Source organism: Carcharhinus amblyrhynchos, chromosome 34, assembly GCF_965287045.1.
Source record: "Carcharhinus amblyrhynchos chromosome 34, sCarAmb.v2.hapA, whole genome shotgun sequence".
NCBI classification, from domain to species: domain Eukaryota; kingdom Metazoa; phylum Chordata; class Chondrichthyes; order Carcharhiniformes; family Carcharhinidae; genus Carcharhinus; species Carcharhinus amblyrhynchos.
In genome coordinates this window covers 21,240,670-21,261,551 of record NC_137357.1, presented here as the reverse complement: position 1 = coordinate 21,261,551, position 20,882 = coordinate 21,240,670, and the positions used below count along the sequence as shown (strand labels likewise).

Here is a 20,882-nt window from a genome sequence, read left to right as displayed (position 1 = left end):
GGGTGAGGGGGGAGAGGTATAATTTGGAAGTGAGAGGAAGGTTCTTTACGCAGAGAGTTGTGGGGGTATGGAACGCGCTACCGAGTAGGGTGGTGGAGGCAGGAACGTTGGACTCGTTTAAGGTTCAGTTAGATAGACACATGAGTGAAACGAGGATGGAGGGTTATGGTAGGGGCTATTAAATGAGGTTAGAACCTCGGGAGACACCGGAAAAGCAGGCTTGTAAGATTAACGTTTTTGTCTTTTTATTCTGCAGGTGGAGGTCCACCTTGTTGTCAAACGAGGGGCATGCACACGGTGGGTCGTGCGTGGGCTGCTCTTGGAAGTTCCGGGAGTGGCCTAGTACTTCGTGTCGGTGTGTGTGCTTGATCCTGGACCGGTAGACGGGCGCCGCAACAGCTCGGTGATTAGCACTGCTAGCTGTGCAGATACATGGATTTGGGCCTGTGTCTGTGGGAGTTTGCGCATTCTCCCTGTGGTTGCGTGGGTTTCCTCCGGGCGCTCCGGTTTCCTCCCACACCCCAAAGGTGTGCTCTTAGGCTGATTGGTTTTACCAAATTGACACTATTCTCCCCTGAATCTGGCTAAGTTAGGGGTTCCATTCGTAGACATGCAGGGTAGAATAGGTGTAGGGTGATGCGGCGGTGCGGGCTCGTTGGGCCGAAGGGCCTGTTTCCCGTGCTGGGTTGTTCTTTGTTCTTTGTTCTAAAGATAGTGATCTCAGGATGACCACTGATGCCACGTGGCAGTGAGAGTAGAAATGAGAGGATATATCGGATAAATACTTGGCTGAAGAGATGGTGTCAGGAGATGGTTTCAGATTGCTGGGGCATTGGGACCACTTCTGGGGGAGGTGGGACCAGTACAGATTGGACAGGTTACACCTGGGCAGGACTGGGACTGATGTCCTCGAGGGAGTGGTTGGGGAGAGTTTAAACTAAGATGCCGGGGAATAAAAATGTACGTGAGGAGGAGGGAGGAAGGACTAAATGTGGGGAGAAGGTTCCAACTACATTAAACGTCAGGAAAAAGGTTAAAAGGAAGGAGAACTCAGGAGATGTTGTTAATAGAAGTGTTAAAATTCAAAAAGAAGCCACAAAAAATGATTTGGCGGCACAAATCATTGTGAGTGAGTATGATTTGGTGGCCATTACAGAGACATGGTTGCAGGATGATCACAACTGGTTGTTAAATGTTCAGGGGTATCAAACTGGAGGGACTGATAGGAAGGTAAGGGAAGTGGTGTAGCTCTGATATTTAAGGGTGACATCAGGCGATAGTGAGAGATGATATAGATTCTATGGGAGAAGAAAAAAGTTGAATCCATTTGGGTGGAAATTAGCAATAGTAAGGAGAAAAAGTCACTGACAGACATAGTCTGTAGGTCACCAAATAATATCATGGTGGGGTGAGACATAAACAAAGAAATAACTGATGCAGATAAAAATGGTACAGCAATTATCATGGAGGATTTTAATCCAAATATCAAATGGTCAAACCAGGTTGATCAAGGCAGCCTTGAGGAGGAGTTCATTGAATGTTTCCACGATAGCTTCCTTGTAATGGAACCTACAAGGGAGCAAGCTACCCTCGATCTGAGTTGTGCAATGAGACGGGAATAATTAATGATCTTACAGTTAGGGATCCTCTCAGAAGATGCGATCAGAGTATGATTGAATTTAAAATACAGATGCAGCGTGAGAAGGTAAAATCCAATATCAGCTTAAACAAAGGAGATTACAAAGGGATGAGGGAGGAGTTGGCTAAGGTAGACTGGGAGCAAAAAACATTTTATGGTGAGACAATTAAGGAACAGTGGAGAACTTTCAAAATGATCTTTCACAGTGCTCAGCAAACTTATATACCAGTGATAAGGAAGGGCTGTAGAAAAAGAGATAATCAGCCATGGATATCTAAGGAAATAAAGGAGGATATCAAGTTGAAAGAGAATGCTTATAAATTGGCAATAATTAGTGGGAAACTAGAGGATTGGGAAATCTTTAAAGGTGAACAGAAAGCCATTGAAAAAGCTATAAAGAAAAGTAAGATGGATTATATGAGTAAACTAGCTCAGAATATAAAAACAGATAGCAAAAGTTTCTACAAATATATAAAACGAAAGAGTGGCTAAAGTAAACGTTGGTCCTTTAGAGGATGAGAAGGGGGATGTAATAACTGGAAATGAGAAAATTGACCAGGTATTTTGTGTTGGTCTTCACAGTGGAAGACACAAATAACAAGCCAAAAATTGATAACAAGCTACGGCAGGTGAGAATCTAGAAACTGTCATTATCTCAAAAGAGGTAGTGTTGGGCAAGCCAATGGGACTAAAAGTAGATAAGTCTCCTGGTCCTGATGGAATGCATCCCAAGATACTAAAGGAGATGGTGGGAGAAATAGCAAATGCACTAGTGGTAATTTACCAGAATTTGCTGGTCTTTGGGGTAGTTCCCACAGATTGGACAACAGCAAATGTGATGCCACTGTTTAAAGGAGGTAAACAAAAGGCAGGTAACTATAGGCTGGCTAGCTTAACTTCTGTAGTAGGGAAAATACTTGAATCTATCATCAAGGAAGAAATAATGAGACATCTGGATATAAATTGTCCCATTGGTAAGACACAGCATGGGTTCATGAAGGGCAGGTCATGTTTGACTAAATTAGTGGAATTCTTTGAGAACATGGCATGTGCAGTGGACAGTGGGGAACCTGTGGATGTGGTGTATCTGGATATCCAGAAGGCATTTGACAAGGTGCCGCACCAAAGACATAAGATAAAGGTGCACGGTATTATGGGTAATGTATGAGTATGGATAGAGGATTGGTTAACTAACAGAAATCAAAGAGTGCGGGTAAATGGGTGTTTTTCTGGTTGGCAATCAGTGACTAGTGGTGTGCCTCAGGGATCAGTGTTGGGACCGCAATTATTTACAATATACATAGATGATTTGGAGTTGGGGACCAAGTGTAGTGTGTCAAAATTTGCAGATGATACTAAGATGAGTGCCAGAGCAAAGGATGCTGAAAGTCTGCAAAGGGATAGAAAGTCTCAGTGATTGGGTAATGGTCTGGCAGATCGGGTGCAATGTTGGTAAATGTGAGGTCATCCATTTTGGTAGGAATAACAGCAAAATGGACTATTATTTAAATGGTAAAAAATTGCAGCATGCTGCTGTGCAGAGGGACCTGGGTGTCCTTGTGCAGGAATCTTAAGGAGTTGGTTTGCAGGTGCAGCAGGTAATTAAGAAGGCAAATGGAATTTTATCCTTCATTGCTAGAGGGATGGAGTTTAAAAACAGCGAGGTTATGTTGCAGCTGTATAAGGTGCTGGTGAGGCCACACCTGGAGTACTGTGTACAGTTTGGTCTCCTTACTTGAGAAAGGATATACTGGCACTGGAGGGGGTGCAGAGGAGATTCACTAGGTTGATTCCAGAGTTGAAAGGATTGGTTTATGAAGAGAGACTGAGTAGATAGTCTACTCATTGGAATTCAGAAGAATGAAGGGAGATCTTATAGAAAAATATAAGATTACGAAGGGAATAGATAAGATAGAAACAGGGGAGTTGTTTCCACTGGCGGGTGACACTAGAACTAGGGGGCATGGTCTCAAAATAAGGGGGAGCAGATTTGGGACTGAGTTGAGGAGGAACTTCTTGACACAAAGGGTTGTGAATCTGTGGAATTCTCTGCCCAGTGAAGCAGTTGAGGTTCCCTCATTGAATGTTTTTAAGGCAAGGATCGATACATTTTTGAACAGTAAAGGAATTAAGAGTTCTGGTGAGCGGGTGGGTAAGTGGAGCTGAGTCCGTGAAAAGATCAGCCATGATCTTATTGAATGGCGGAGCAGGCTCGAGGGGCCAGATGGCCCACTCCTGCTCCTAGTTCTTATGTTTTTCTGGCCCCACCCCACCAGAGTGACAAGATAAACCCTGCCCACTCGTTTTTCTTGGCCCAAGAGGCTCAAGATCTGGGGAGAAAACTGGTCCGTGTACCTGGAGGGTTTCACACTGGTTTTCAGTCTGATCTTGACACTTAAAAGAAATTTTGATAAGATTTGACCCCCTGTATCCCAACAGGAGATATGCCAGGATGTTGAACAGGAGAAGGGATGCATCCCTACATGTTACATTTACCACATGATCATCAAATCTAAAGCATCACAAATATAGCTGCCCGTTTGGAAAGGTCTGATGCTAGAATATGTAGGTGCCCAGAAATAATCCATTCAATATTGGGTTATTTCAACTTTCTATCCGGAGAATGCATGCTGTGTCCCAGTCTCAGTACAGGTTAATTGAATTTGGTGGTGTGGCCAAGTATTTCATATCTCCAGCTTCATTGCTGTCTGAGGGTTGGGATATCATGAAGAAAATGAGAAAATAGAGAAGTGCAACTTTGAAGGAAATGTTTAAGAATTAACCTTTTCAAGTGGTTAAAAGTTAGGGTTTGTTTTGCAGCTGTTTTGTTTCACACTTGAGGCGAACATACACAACACCAAATATGATGGAAAGTAAATTCAGAACATGTTGTGTTTCCCAACAGTAGCAGGTTCTCTTTTTTGGTTGCTGAGATCACTGGAAAACATTGCCAACAATTTCAGTCTGTGTAGAAACATCATGTCTAGCTCAAAGCATTTTAACCATTGACCTTTTTTAACTTGCTTTAATACGCTGTGTTTCTAAGAACCAACACCAGTGCAAAGCTAGAAGAATTTTTCACCAAGTCTTTTCAGTGAACAAAGTCCAAAACATGACATGGGTATTTAAAATGATGAAGAAATGGCAAATACAGACTGAAAATTAAACCATCAACGTCAGGAAAAGAGTCTCGGTTAAACTCATGCAAATAATCCAGCGGACTTCGCAGAAGAGCTGCCAAGATGGGGAATGATTTCCAGGCAGTGGTAAGGAAGTAGAACCCCAAACTTATTGAAGGAACTGCTGAAAAGCATGGTGATAAGATTTGATGGTGCAGTGGTCTCTGCCTCTCAGCCAGCAGCTTTGGACATGGTGGCCAAACAGGTTGACTACCCAATCCTTTCAGTAAGCTGATGCTAAGTGGTTAGAACAGAAGAGTCTCCTGGTCAGCAGTGCTTGATGTGGAGTGGAATTCCTCGAGCTCTGCAGTCCCTGGTGACAGGCTTGTGATCTCTTGCAGGAGAACCTAACTAAGGAAACCTAAGCACATGCTGTGCCAGCCTCGTGTATCACAAGATACAGGAAAGTCTCAAAGTCAAAGAAAGGCATGATTGATGGAAATGTGGAGAACTGTCAGTACTTATGAGCTAAGTTGGGCTGAAGGGCATGAGCTATCTCTACCTTCTTGCAACAAGATTAAAACTGACTGGGAAGTGATGCCTCTTACAAACTCAAAACTTTAATTCTGGAGTATTCGAGTAATTCTGATTTTCAGCAGACTAGTTCCCCACATTCAGTACCAACAGGAATTGAACTTGTGCATTCTTGCATTTTTCAAGACCAAAATATTTTTTCCCCAATGAAAAGGAAGTTGAGAAGGACAAAGATCCAGATGAAAGAAGACATGGAGAAGTAGAAAATACTAGGCACCAAGTATTATTGTTTGAATCACTTGCTAATGCCTTGAAAAATAAAGTAGGAGACAGGTGTCTTTTACATCAGCACTGAAGAATTGTGCCATTTTCACTCGGGATGATTTTTCGCTTGAATGGAATATTTTATGTTGCAGAATTTAACAACCACCAATGGGTGGCACAGTGGTTAGCACTGCTGCCTCACAGTACCAGGGACCTAGGTTCAATACTGACCTCACGTGACTGTATGGAGTTCGCACTTACTCTGTGTGTCTGCATGGGTTTCCTGCCACAGCCCAAAGATGTGTAAGTGAGTTTAATTAGTGGGGTAAACAAGTAAGCTTACAGGGATAAGGTCTGGGTAAGCTGCTCTTTCAGAGAGTCAGTGCAGACTCAATGGGCCGAATGGCCTGCTTCTACACTGTAGGAATTCTATGATCTATTCCAAATAGTTGATGAGAGTTATTTTGAGATCTGAACTGGTTAGAGAAACATTAGCTAATCATAATGCAGTTGTATTAATCATTTTTCCACTTCTTGCAATTGACTGAAAGAGGCACTGAGTGGTATAACTGATCAATCTCCTCAATCTGGATCCATATGCAAAATTCACAAATCTCCATTCACCCCCAAGGTTTAATCACCCTACAACATAAAACTCCCATCTCAAATGACAGCAACAGAATAACCTGCACTTGTAAAGAACTTCCCAAAGTTTGAAAATGTCCCAAGGTGCGAGGCAGAAACATTTACCAAACTAAATAGTAAGGTTCGAACGCTCACTACATGGTTTGAATATCAGTCTCCAGGTGCAGCAAGTGTGATTGCTTACATGACACATCTGACAGGTCTTGACATCTGTGCCAGTTTGCTGAATATGTTTTTAATGTGATTCAAATACCCTATCAACAGGTGAAATTTAGTAACACCTGCTGTTAATAAATATTTTAGTTGGGAGCCGTGGTCTACAAGTTGAACAGAAATCACGATGAAGCCAGAAGCTGAAAAAAATTGGGTTGTTACTTGTAGATTATAATATAAAATTCTTGCACCTTTGGCTTGAATAAGCAATTTGACAATGTTTAGAAATGTTGAACTTTGCGATTGGTGCTAACTCTATAGAATCCAAAATCCGATGTCTGACCCATTGTGCCTGGTGGAGGAGCAGCAGTTCGAAAGCTTGTGATTCCAAATAAACCTGTTGGGCTTTATTTAACCTGGTGTTGTGAGACTTCTTACTGTGCCCACGCCAGTCCAACGCTGGCATCTCCACACCATTGAACCTGTATCAATGCTACTGCCTCAACTGGAGTTATCAACCCACATCTTTTCCTTTTCTGGTAGCTTGCTGAGGCATTACAAGTTTACTGCACAGACATTAATAATTTCTAACTTTACTTCCTGTAATGATTCTTGTTGTAGATCTTTTCATTTTTCTTCCAACATCCTGCTTCACTTTCAGAATTACAATTTGTCACCTTGCTCTGTGCCAAAGAATTAAAAGTCCCAATTTTGTTTTTAATCATGCCTTTCCTGATGTCTTTTGCCTGGCAACTGTTTAGTGGGCTTCATGACATCATTTCCGTGGCTTCAATTCTGAGTTTGCATTGAAAACTTAATTTACTGCCTTCTCTCATCTCTTGATCCATTTTCTCTCCTTCTGACATTGAAGAAAGGCACAATAATAATTCTGAAAAAAACACCCATTCAGGATGGGGCCAAAACTCTGAGCATTATGTTTCTAAATGAAAGATTAATGAATTTTATTGCAGCAGATGCTTTGCATTCCAGATTATTAAACCTACTAGTTGCTCCTTTGTACCATTATTCAAATTAATTGTAAAGGCGGGTCTTTATCTGTTCTTCGCTTCTATTTCTGCTTTAGGCTTTTTGTCTTTCACTTTGATTTTTCAAATTTTTCTCCATCCTCAAGTGTTTTCTCTCCCTCTCTGTCTGATTCTCTCTGATACCTTCCTTCGGTTTCTCCCCATCTCTCTCTGACTCTCTCTGTCTCAGTCTCTTTCTGTCATTCTGTCTGTTTACACATCTCTCTCTCTTTGTCTGTGTCTCTCTCTGTCACTCTTTCTCTGTCTATCTCTCTCTTACTCTGTCCCTCTCTGTCTGCATCCCCAGCCCCGCCTTCTGTCTTTCTCTCTGGCATTCTCACCCAAAATCCTCATTCTGTTGCAACAACAACTTCCAGTATGTTTTACAATAACTCACTCTTTCCCAGAATGTCCAAGCGATGAAAATCTTTCACTCCTTTTTCATCCTATAGTATTGTATTACTACTTTCAAATTTACCCACTGAATTCCGCAGACATTGGCAGTCTCGCGCCATGCGTTTCCCTTTGATATTCATTTATTTATATGAAAATGTATTTTTTAATCCTCTGTACCTTGCCAAATGTAAGGAACAGCCAAGAGCTGGAACTATCCTTTCAAACTAATCCTTTCAAACTCCGTCAACCTCTCCGAGTTTTAAATGCTGTGTTTACATACTGTCGTTGTGTGGATTGCAAGCATTTTTTTTTGCTTATTTGCCATTTCCATTTTAAATTTTAATTTCTGTCTGGACTTGTTTTGGAAACACAGAATGGGCCTCAGAATTGTTGAACCAAAGATTTGCTGTTTTTCTTGAAAAGCTAAGGACTGAGCCTTGGTGAATTACTTTGCAATTCAGGGAAATTTTATTTGCTGAAAAAATTATTTGTCTTGAAATTAAGCAACATAAATCTAAGAATGAGTGCTCTCTTTTGCTACCAACTGAGTTTGTATTTTGTGTTCAGATCTACTGCCTATGCCCTTACTTGCTTCCACTTCTGTTTACCCTTCTCCCCATTCCCTAACATCCTTATATTCTATGAAATTTATTAGCTCCCAATTAAGTAATGCCTCAATTTTAAAATGACCTTTGTTTCCAAATCTGTCCGTGGTCTCCTCACCTTCCACATTCCTGTTAACTCCTTCAGCCTCAACGCTTTAGATACCTGAGCTCACTTTCGCCTGCTCTCTTGAACATCTCTGATTTTTAGCAAAACCAGGGTCTACGCTCTCCAGTTCCCTCCCCAAAGCTGATTGTCTTTCCCCCTCTATTTCTACCTCTCAGATGATCTCTCCCACTTTAGATCACCTTCCCCTATCTACCCCTGGGGTTCTGTTTCACATCCTGTTTTGTGAAGGACCTTGGCTGTTTCATTACACTGAAGGCAGTTTTTTTTTAAACCATTCATGGGACATGGGCTTCACTTTCTCAGCCAGCATTTATTGCCCATCCCTAGTTGCCCTTGAGAAGGTGGTGGTGAGCTGCTTTCTTGAACTGGACTCCTGCAGTCTCTGCTGTTAGTACATCACAGTGCTGTTCGGGGTGGAGGAGGGGGGAACTGTGTTGGCAAGGTGAGGGGGGTGGGTGGGTGGGTGGTGGCAGGGAGTATTCCAGGATTTTGACCCAGTGACAGTAAGGGAATGGTGATACACTTCCAAGTCAGGATGGTTTGTGATTTGGAGGGGAATCTCCAGGTGATGGTATTCCCAGGTATCTGCTGCTCTTGTCCATCTGGGTGACAGCTAAGGACCTTTGCTGAGTTCCTGCAGTGCACCTTCAAGATGATGCACATTGAGCAATCAGTGGTGGAGGGATGAATATATGTGGAAGCTTTGTCTTGTGTGGTGTCAAGCTTCCTGCATGTTACTGGAGCTGCACTCATGCAGAGTATTCTTTAACACCCCTGAATTGTACCTGATGGAAGGTGGGCTGACTTTGGGGGAAATCAGGGAAGTGTGTTACTCTTTGCAGGATGACTACGTCTGAACTGTTCTTGTAGTAACAGTATTTCATAGGGCAAGTCCAGTTCAGTTTCTGGTCAATGGTAATCCCCACAATGTAACAGTTTGTCGGAAATTCAATGACGAAAATGCCATCGGAATGTCAAGGGGCACAAGTAACAAGCCACGTTTCATATTAGATCAGAGAATCCCTACAGTGCAGAAGGAGGCCATTCGGTCCATCGAGTCAGCACTGACCACAATCCCACCCCATGTGTTCATGTGTGCGACAGGGACAAAAACACAAATATTAACATAGGCGTTTAACCCATGGCTAAATATTGTTCACCCTCTGGTGCCTCAGACAGATAACTGGATTAATCTATCAGACACATACAAACAAGGTACTCCACCACCTAAAATATAAAGATTGTAAATGTCCCCTGACGTCCAAGTCGTCGGAAGGTCACAGGTTTCAACTGTAACATCGCAACTCTAATCTGCTCCAGAACAGCCCTGTTATCAGATAACGAGAATGAAGTAAACTTTTTCCATGTTGCCACCAAGGTCATGGTAAGAGAAGTGTACTTTTCCTTGCTGTTTGTCATTGTTAACAAATAATGTTCACTGGAGTCAAACAAAACCCACAAAAAAACCAACTTTTACTCACATTTCCCATTCCAAACCCGGAGCCCTTGAAAGAAGTTGCTCCTTACCTAAGGGTAGGACGATGAAGAAGGGGAGCCAGCAGAGGATGAAGCCCCCCACCACTATCCCTAGCGTCTTGGCGGCTTTCTTCTCCTTGGAGAACTTGAGGAGCAGCACCGAGAACTGGGTCCTGAGGTGAGAGCCCTTGTTTCGGGAGTGGAGCTGGGGAGGTCGGGGTGAACTGTCCGGCGGTGATAGCCTGCGGTGGATCCGTAAGGTCACCTCATCCTCCTGGGACCTCTCCCTCTTCCTACCCGCCCTCAGGCTCCTGGTCTCCCTCCTGGCCACAATGTAGACCCGACAGTACATGAGCAGGATGATGGTCAGCGGCACATAGAAGGAACCGAAGGCGGAGAACAAGACATAACCCGGCTCCTCTGTCACTTTGCAGATGGTCTCATCCGGGGGCGCCGGCTCTTTCCAGCCCAGGAGGGGACCAACCGAGATGACCAGGGCCAAGAGCCAGACGGCCAGCAGGGTGAGGACCCCCCTCCTCTCTGTCATGATGCTGGGATGTCTGACCGGGTAGCTGACCCCGATGTAGCGGTCAATGGAAATCACACACAGGCTCATGATGGAGGCGGTGGAACACAGGACATCCAGAGCTGCCCAGACACTACAGAAGAGTCTGCCGAATGCCCAGTGTCCCAGGATCTCCAGGGTAGCTGAGAAAGGCAGCACGGTACAGCCCAGCAGCAGGTCAGCCATGGCTAGGTTCACGATGAAGTAATTAGTGACCGTCTGGAGGTGTCTGTGACAGACCACCGACAGAATGACCAAGATATTCCCCAGGACAGCGAAGAGGATGAAGGAACCCAGCACCATGCCCAGGGTAACAGCCCGGCTCACACTCACTGGGGAGTGACAATTGGAACAGTTAACTATCAGAACCCATGTCTTATTTTCAGACAAGAGTCTCATATTCAATCCTGCTGATCCCCAAGATCAGCGGCAAGAGGGAAATCTGTTCTTCCTGTAATCCCGAGGAATCTTCTTCACCAAAGTAGCCGGAGATTTCCCTCTGTCTCTGCCTGCGGGGAAGAGGATCGCTCTTACTCAGTCACCATCTGAGAACCTGAGAACCCGCTGACAGGTCTGTTCCCATGGGCTTTCCTCAGGCGGGAATTTCACAACAGGAGACACATTCCCCTGGTGGACAGGACACACAGAGAGAGAGAGAGAGCCAAGTATCCCAACAGCAGGCAGACGGTGAGAGACAGGGTTAAAACTCCCCTCCAGGAGAGTTTGAGAGTCTGATGCTGGGAGCTGTTAGTGATTTCACCCCCCCCTCACCCCACCCCACCCCAGGCTGCAGGGAGATGAATTGTGAAGGTTCCTTCTCAGTGTCAGCAGCTGCCGGAGGGAGAGGGGTGGAGAAGATGTACCGCCCACTCTGTCCCCCCCAAGTCTCTGGGAGTCTCCCAGCGTGGGAACGTCCTTTCCAAATCCCCAGGAAAAATATCAAACGGACTCAGGATCTGCCCATCCTGAATGTAGAGAGAGAGAGAGAGAGAACTGTCCGCGGCTCTGCTCCCTACACTCTGCTAATCTCTCTCTGATTACTGAGACAGCCAATGCCTTTTGCTCCACTGATTCCCCTACTTTATTAACTAGGCGGCACAGTGGGTGAGCACTGCTGCCTCACAGCGCCAGGGACCGGCTCGGCTCACTGTGTGTGTGGGAGTCTGCACGTTCTCCCAGTGTCTGCGTGGGTCCCCCCCGACACTCCTCCCACAGCCGAAAGGACATGATGGTTATGTGTATTGACTATGCTAAACTCCCCCTCAGTGTACCTGAACACATACTGGCAACTTAATTGCAGTGAAGATAGGAGGAGGCCATTTGGCCCTTCCAGCCTGTTCCACCATTTATCACAATCAGCTCACTCAGTAGTCTCATCCTGCTTTTTCCCCATTACATGTCCACATTGTGTTTGCCTCCTTCCAGACGCCTTCTTCATCAAACCCAATCAACATATCCTTCCATTCCTTTTCTCTCTGCCCATCTCTCCAGCCCCACCGCCGGTATACACCCACCCTGCCAATGTGGTGGTTCAGCTTCCTCCTAATTTGTCTGTACTTTGATATCTTCAACAACTGTTTTGGTGCAACGTGGAGAGCCAATGATCTCAACAATGGAGCCAGTGCCGCAATGTAGTTAAACACAAAACACATTACTCTCCTTCATCACACTGAATTGTGAATTAACCCATCGGATTGGTCCAATCTCTCACGATGTGGATATGTCGGCGTTGGACTGGGGTGAACACAGTAAAAAGTCTGACAACACCAGGTTTAAGTCCAACTCTCCACTCAGCTGATGAAGGGACAAACCCGAAAGCTTGTGAGTTTACTATCAAATAAATCGGTTGGACTTAAACCTGGTGTTGTCAGACTTTTTACCCAATCTCTCACAGCAGCTTCCAGCCGTTGCGAGATTCAAATGACTCGACTAATGAGGCAGAGGTGATGCAATCTATGTTCACCACTGAGCTGCAAACTTAATCATCAAACTGTAATCTTGCATTGGATCATTTAAATTAGTCCACGTTAGACCATAAGGAATAGGAGCAGGAGTAGATCATTCAGCCCCTGGAGCCAACTTATTTAACTTATATTAAATTCTAAGATAGAATGGAGTTGGTGGGCGAATTAACATTTGATAAGACCATAAGAAATAGGACCATTTAGTCCCTCGAGTCTGCTCTGCCATTCCAAAGGATCATCCACTTTCCTGCCCTTTCCCCAGAACCCTTTATTTCCTTACTGATCAAAAATCTGTCTATCTTATCCTTAAATATACACAAGGACCCTGCCTACACAGTTCTCTTTGGCAAGGAGTTCCAAAGGCTCTCAATCCTCTGAGAAAAGAAATTCCTCCTCATCTCAGTATTAAATTGGCGTCCCTTTATTCTGGGACTCTGCCCTCTGGTCCAAGACTCTCCCATGAGGGGAAAATCCTCTCAACATCGACTCTGTCAAGTCCCTGAAGCATCCGACATGTCTCAATGAGATCACCTCTCATTCTTCTCAATTCAAATGAGTAGAGATGCAACCTGTCCTCAGAAGACAATCCCTCCATACTGGAGATCATCTTGGTAAACTTTCTCTAAACTGCCTCCCAGTGAAATGTCCGGGGCAACCTTGAGCCCACACTCACCATCCATGGGAACGGCGATGGAGTTCAAGATTCGGCTAAACCCTGGAAGCGAGATTGCGATTTTAGATTTTCCTTGCCCCCCCCACCAGTGAGGTAGTCAGGCTCACACCATATCCCCCTCTCCCTATACTCACCTTCACGGTTTTAATATATTACCATATGATTAAGGACTCCCTCCTCTGCCAGATATTCAAACCATGTCGGTGTGAACAACGGCATGGTTTACAACAGGTTCACCCAGACATGAACCTGTCACGTGGATTCCCCCCTCTCCTGAGGAGGGGGGGACGCATAGAAGGTAAGTGCAGTCCCTGGGAGAGAGGGACAAGGCCAGGCAGTGGCATGACAATGCACCAGCACTGCGCCCTTTGCATAGGCTGGCACCGTGCCAACCTGGCAGTGCCCATCTGTGCCAAGGGGAAGAGCCAGCGTGGACCCCAGTGAGAGCCTCATAGGAGAGATGGAGATCCAATTATTTATGGCGATGAATGGGAGAGAATGTGGGAGCAATGGCCACTCGGACATGAGGGGGGAGGAGGGAGTGCTGGGGGGGCAGGGTGGGTGCTGGGTTCTGAGTGGAGAGTTCTGGTCTCAAACCTGGTGTTGTGAGACTTCTTATTATGTTCACCCCAGTCCAACGCCGGCATCTCCACATCATGTCCTGTCTCACCAGCAGGACCAACCCAGCAGATGTAGTGGCATAGTGGGGCGACGCAGTGGCATGGTGGTGAGCATGGCTGCCTCTCAGTGCAGGGCACTGGGTTAAACTGAACAACTTGATGCAGGAAGAGACTCCACACACTCCATCCACATTGAGCCCAGCCCGTCAGTGCAAAGCACTGAAGCACTCTCAGCAATTTTCAGTCAGAATTGCCAAGTGGATGATCCATCTTGGCCTCTTCCTGGTATCCACAACATCACAGATGTTAGTCTTCAGCCAGTTTGATTCAATTCAGATGACATCAAGAAATGGCCAAAGGCGCTGGATACTGCTCTGAAAATATTCCGACAAGACTTGTGCTGCAGCAGTTACTGCACATCCAGCCACGCTGTTCCAATGCATTTCCCAGTCACTGTGGAAAATTGCCCAGGGATGTCCTGTTCACAAGAAGCAGGACAAATCCAACCCGGCCAATTCCTGTCCCATCAGTCGACTCTCCATCATCAGCAAAGTGATGGAAGGGGTGATCAACAGCGCTATCAATCTGCACTTATTCAGCAATAACCTGCTCACTGACTCACAGTTTGGGTTTTTCCAGGGTCACTCAGCCCCTGACCTCGTTAGTCTTGATTCAAACGTGGACAAAAGGGCTGAATTCCAGAGGTGAGGTAAGAGTGACTGCCCTTAACATCATGTCAGCATGTGATCAAGTGTGGCATCAAGGAGCCCCAATAAAATTGGAGTCAAAGGGAATCAGAATAAACCACTTGGCTGGTTGGAGCCTAACGAGCTTCAGTTGCTTTTTTCAATCCCCCACTATCAATATCCTAAGGGCTACCATTGACCACAAACTGAACTGAACTAATCGTACAAATATAGCTACAAGAGTAGATCAGAGGCTAGGAATCCTGCAGCGAGTAACTCACCTCCTGATTCCCCAAAGCCTGTCCATCACCTGCAAGGCACAAGTTAGGGTGATGGAATATTCTCCATTTGCTTGGATGAGTGCAGCTCCAACAACACTCAAGAAGCTTGATACTATCCGAGGCAAAGCAACCTATTTCCATAAATATTCACGCCCTCATTCAATCCCTCCACCACTGACATACACTGTGCATCATTTCCAAGATGCACTGCAGGAACTCAGCAAAGGTTCCTTAGGCCTCACCTCCCAAACCTATAATCGCTACTATTGAGTCGAAATAAGGGCAGCTGAGACATGGAAACACCACCACCTGCAAGTTCCCCTCCAAGTCACTCAACAACCAGACATGGAAATGTAACACCATTTCTTCACTTTTGCTGGGTCAAAATCCTTTCCGATTAGCAGTGTGGGTGTGCCTACACCACAGGGAGTGCAGTGGTCAAGAAAGCAGCTCACCACCAACTTCTCAAGGGAAATTAGGGATGGGCAATAAACAGTGGCCTCACCAGTGATGCTCACATTCTGTAAATGAATGAGAAATAACTCCTGAACTGGACAGATTAATTGAGGTACTGTAACATGCCTGACATAACCGCAGACCATAACTAGAGGTCACAGATTCAGGTTCGTAGGATGAAAAATTAGATTTAATTGCTTCACCCACAGAGGGCTGAAGGTGCCAAACAGATTGTCCTGGCAGACAGTGACGATAAGTGATAGAAAATTTAACATGGAAACTGGATTGTTTTATTTTTGTTTGAAAAGAGAGGAAAGATGAAATCATTAGAAGGTGTTAAGTTTTTGTTCCATTGAACATTCTTCAAGAAAAAGTCATTAACAGAGAAACCTAAAGGACACACAGCATGTAAGAAATAATTAAACTTATGGCATCTGGCTTAAAAAGAAGCAAATTGCATAGCAACACGAGGCAGACGATCATCTCAACAAGGCCTCAGAAACAAAACAATGAAAGAATAATGGTATTTTGTAAAGGTTAGTCTAGCAAGTACTTTGCACCCAGTTATTATTACCTGTCCAAAATTGTTGCGACCTTAAAAGTTTTTAAAGTTTATTTATTAGTGTCACAAGTAGGCTGACATTAACACTGCAATGAAGTTCCTGTGAAGATCCCCGAGTTGCCACACTCCAGCGCCTGTTCGGGTACACTGAGGGAGAATTTAACATGGCCAATGCACCCTAACCAACACATCTTTTGGATTGTGGGAGGAAACCAGTGCATGCAGAGGAAGCCCAGGCAGACATGGGGAAAACATGCAGACAGGGAATTGAACGAGAGTCCCTGGCACTGTGAGGCAGCAGTGTTAACCATTGTGCCACCGTGCTGCCTCCAGGCATTACCATGAGGTACCATCAGTTCTACCTTCATCAGATCTCGCTAATCTGCTGGCAAGAAAAGCAGCCCAACATCAACATCCTCCTGCAACTCAATTTGCCCAGCATCCAGGTGCTAATCACTTAAAACCAGCTCTGCAGGGTGGGGCAGGGAGTTCCTAAGGCTGACACTTGGTTCCTGAAGCAACTAGTCTCCTTCCGAGTAGATTATCAGGAGGACAGAGGAAATACCTTTGGAAAGTTCTCGAAGAATTGCTGAAGAGATCAGACATCCCTACCAACTCACAGGAGACCCTGGCTGGTGATTCATCAAAATGGAGGAGGCCCATCTGGAAAAGCACCGCACACATTGTGCGACTTCCTCAGTAAGACAGGAAGAGGAGGGTTGAGGCTTCGGAGTGAGAGCACAAATCTCCAAACAATCCATCTACACCAACTGGCCAGCACCCAGCAGAGCCTACAGATTACACAATGGACTGATAAGACACCTCTGAACTCATCAAAGCAGAAATGAAATCACATCATCTTTGATCCCAAGGGTTTGCTTAAAAAAGAGGACCACCATGAAACCATCCCTCGATTCATTGCACTGCTGGGCTTTGGTTCATCTTAGACACATTTTTCAGTTACAGGAGGCAAAACATGACTGGCCCAGATTTTGTGCAAAAATCCTTTTGAGGAACAGGGAAAGATCACAAGGCCAAAGGAATCAATCTCTTTTACAGCAACGTCAACACAATTTGGCCACCATTTCATCAAGTCAGAGGCTTTATTTCACCATGAGACATAGGAGCAGAAGTAGGCCATTCAGCCCATCAAGCCTGCTCTGCGCCTGCTCTGCCATTCAATGAGAACATGACTGATGTGATGAGATAATCCTCAACTCCAAAGATGACGCTGTTCAGACCAATTCAGATTTAGGACGTGGGCTGTGGATTCTTCAAAAGAGAGAGAGGGTATATGACAGATACCTGATCTGACTCTTGGATTACTCATTACCCATTGCAGAGCAAGTATCAAAACTTGGCTGAACTCGGAAACTGAGCAGAAGGAAACTTGGGTCCTCCAGTTCCGTTGCAACTTTGACAACACCTCCTGGTCTCTTCTCCTCGAAGCAAAAGAGGAGACGCCAAGATCTCCCAAGTTACAGATCATCCTGACTTGGAAATACAACACTAATTCCTCCACTATCAGTGGGTGAAAATCCTGGCGCTCCCGACTAACTAACATTGTGGATACATAAAAACCACATGAACATCAGTTGTTCAAAAAGGCAGCTCACCACCAACTGCTTCAGTACAATCAGGAGTGGGCCTTTTCCGTGACATCTGCATCCCATAAATGAATAAATTTTTAAAAAATCAAAGTGCCCCCAAAACTTCAATTCCACTGCTGTGCTGTTGAAAGCAAAATCTATTTTGTGAAGAGGCAGTCCAAAGATCAGAGCCATTAATTTACTTTGGTTACGGGGCACAGTTTGATTTCACTGGCAGTGAAACTTGACTCTGGATAACACAGATGGAGGTGGCACAGTGGTTAGCACTGCTGCCTCACAGTGCCAGGGACCCAGGCCTGATTCCTGGCTTGGCTCACCATCAGTGTGGAGTTTGCATGTTCTCCCCATGTCTGTGTAGGTTTCCTCTGCATCCTCCTGTTTCCTCCCACAGTCCAAACCAGTTTGATGGATTGCCCAAGCTAAATTGTCCCTTGGTGTACCCAAACAGGCGCTGGAGTGTGGCGACTGTGGGATTATCACAGTAACTTCATTACGGTGTTAATGTAAGTCTATTTGTGACAATAATAAAATAAACTTTATATAATTTCCAACATTCGGACCAGAAGTGCCAGTTGATAATCTAAACTAAAACTCCATTGGTATTAACAAGGGAGGGCTCCAGTTGCCTCTCGGATAAATTGGTAAACTGAGACTCCATCTGCTTTTTTCTGATTGTTTCAGCAAAAGTTTACAATCCAGCTGGCACCATACAAAGAAAAGGATTGAGATCTCCCAATACTCTGGAGCTCAATGTTCTTCTGCCTACTATTATCTCATTACTAATTGTGGTCTTTTACTGTGTGTGTGCCCGCTGAATAATCCCGACAAAGATACCACATGGAAATGAGATATGTTATTGCGTGGCCCAGATTGAAGTCTCACTTCCCAAGAAAGTAAGGCTTGGATCCAGACAATCTGAACATTCTTTCTAGGTGGCCATGCACATTTGAGATGCAGCATTTGTAAAATCATTCATTTCGGGGTATTAGATTGACCCAGAAATGTGCACACCTTGAATTCTAACGAAACTGGGAAGCAAAGGGTGAGATTTTCCAGTCATGCTCCCCCACCTGAATTCCTTCTACTGGACTGTCAAACATTCTGACCCGGCCGTGATTTTTTTCTGGGGTGGACAGGACTGGAACAGAAGATAAAAGCAAACTCCTGCAGATGCTGGAATCTGAAACCAGAAGAGAAAATGCTGGAAGATCTCGGCAGGTCTGGCAGCATCTGTAGGGAGAGAAAAGAGCTCACATTTCGAGTCCAGATTACCCTTTGTTCCCCCTTTGCTTCCCCTTTTTCTCAATTTTACCTCTCTCCCACCTATCCCCCCGTCCCCTCCCCCCAATACCATCTGTCGCAGTTTACCGTCTGATTTCAGCTTCCCTGCCCTTTGGCCATTCATGCCTTCTATTCTCTCTATGGGCTGCCATTAGCAGCCTCTCTCCTTGTTTCTGTGGCTGTGACTCATCTTTCATTCCCTCACCTGACAGTACAAATATCTCCCAATTTCTATACCTTTTAGCTTTGGTGAAGGGTCATCTGGACTCAAAAGGTCAGCTCTCTTATCTCCTTACAGATGCTGCCAGACCTGCTGAGATTTTCCAGCATGCTCTCTTTTGGTGGCAGGGCTGGAACATCCCACTGAGTCCATCACGCAGAAAAACAGAAAGCATTCCCTGCCTCACTTTGACACAATAACTTGCCAGCAAATGAGACACTGTGTCATTTTAATTAAACTGATTTGAGTTGATGTGCTCACAAGAAAACAATGACACTCGATGAGGTGTCCATTCGGAGACAAAGCGCAGACACAATGGGCCAATTGTCCTCCCCAGAATCGAACCCATTCTGTGAAATACTGCTCTTCGAGATGATCCTTAACAGCTGTTTGAATAACTTAACAAATGAGCAAAACATCAGGATATTGGAATAATGTTAATGAATGTTTCCCAAGAATTCAATTGTGTTGCCTGTCTGGGCTTTGTTATAATTTCTCAAGTACGATGTAGAGCAAACGGCACTTGCCTACGTTGTTGATGCGGAGTTTATGTAGTTTGGTGAATGTAAGTAGAAGAAGAGAGGAGGGAGTGAGTGATATGGAACGGTTCTGTAGAGCAATTTCAGCATTCAGGTCCACTCTTCTATGCAACATTTAAAGCAATTGCCTTGTCAGTCTTTAAGGGTAGCACAGTGGTTAGCACTGCTACCTCACTGCTCCAGGAACCCGGGTTCAATTCTGGCCTCGGGTCACTGTCTGTGTGAGGTCTGCACATTCTCCCCATGTCTGCATGGGTTTCCTCTGGGTGATCCGGTTTGCTCCCACAGTCCGAAATATGGGTTAGGTTGATTGGCCATGTGACGTTGACACGCGTGTTGGGGGAACCAGCAGGTTAAATATGTGGGTTAGAGGGTATAGGGCCTGGGTGGCATTGTAGTTGATGCAGACTTGAAGGGCCAAATGATCTCCTTCTACACTGTAGGGATTCGATGATTTTTTTTTGACAGAATGTGGCCTCTTAGTTACATGAAGCCCTGACACTTCGGGTACTGTGAACTATTCTGGTGATTTTTGTGAATAAATGGGAGGAATGCAGCCTGGATTGACCCCAATGACACCTGGGCTCAAAGTGATGGGGATAGATTCCATACATAGGCTGGAAATGAGAACATTCAGGGGTGATTTGAGTTATCAAGTTGTTAAAGGGAAGAGTTAGGTGAGATTGAGATATACTATTATCACTGGTTGGAGAGTCTGAAACTAGAATTATTGTCTATAAACTGCAGCCAGACCCATCAGGAGTAAAATTAGGAACCATACCAGTGTACAAAGTGAAGATTTGTACTGTTCTACAAATGGCAATTGATGTAAGAGAAATTATTCATGTAGAATTGATTGGGTTTTGTTCATTTGGCCATGCTAAATTCTCCCTCGGTGTACCCGAATAGGCGCCAGAGTGCGGCGACTAGGAGATTTTCACAGGAACTTCATTGCAGTGTTAATGTCAGCCTACTTGTGGCACTAATAAATATTTACCTGAAATCCATCATCATCTTCGATACATCTGTCAAATTTTATCTTTGCCTCCTCTGCTCTGAACAGAAAAACATTACCTTCTACAGTCTCTCCTCATAATCTCATAATTCAGGACTAGGTTGTAATTTAAAGAACAAGGTAAAGACAAATTGGAAGCAAATATAGTCAATGGCGAGACTAAATTGGACAGTCACCTTGACAAATTGCGATGCCTGCTGATCCAGCTTGAAGTAAAAAAAATAACTTTCAACATTTGGCTACAAATGATTAGAGGTGTGATTTTTCTGCTATCTAGTGATTAACAGTGAAGGCTTGTTTTCTTGATTGAGTTATTTGGTGCCTCCCCCCTGTGTTCGACAAACATTTTCATCATGTCATCCACCAATGCTCTATTTCCCTCCTTTTAGATGCATGCCACACTGAATGTCATTTTTCAAAAATTTGC

The 20,882-nt window shown here is 44.7% G+C and overlaps 1 protein-coding gene across 1 annotated transcript in view; it reads right to left on the bottom strand.

Moving 5' to 3' along the window:
• Positions 1-10,947, bottom strand: part of adra1aa (adrenoceptor alpha 1Aa) — a 33,353-nt gene extending 22,406 nt beyond the window's left edge. The window contains exon 1 of the mRNA XM_080216907.1: positions 10,035-10,947. Within this exon, the coding sequence (XP_080073033.1) occupies positions 10,035-10,947 (913 nt within the window). The remainder of the gene's footprint in view (positions 1-10,034) is intronic.
• Between the last annotated feature and the right edge of the window lie 9,935 nt (positions 10,948-20,882).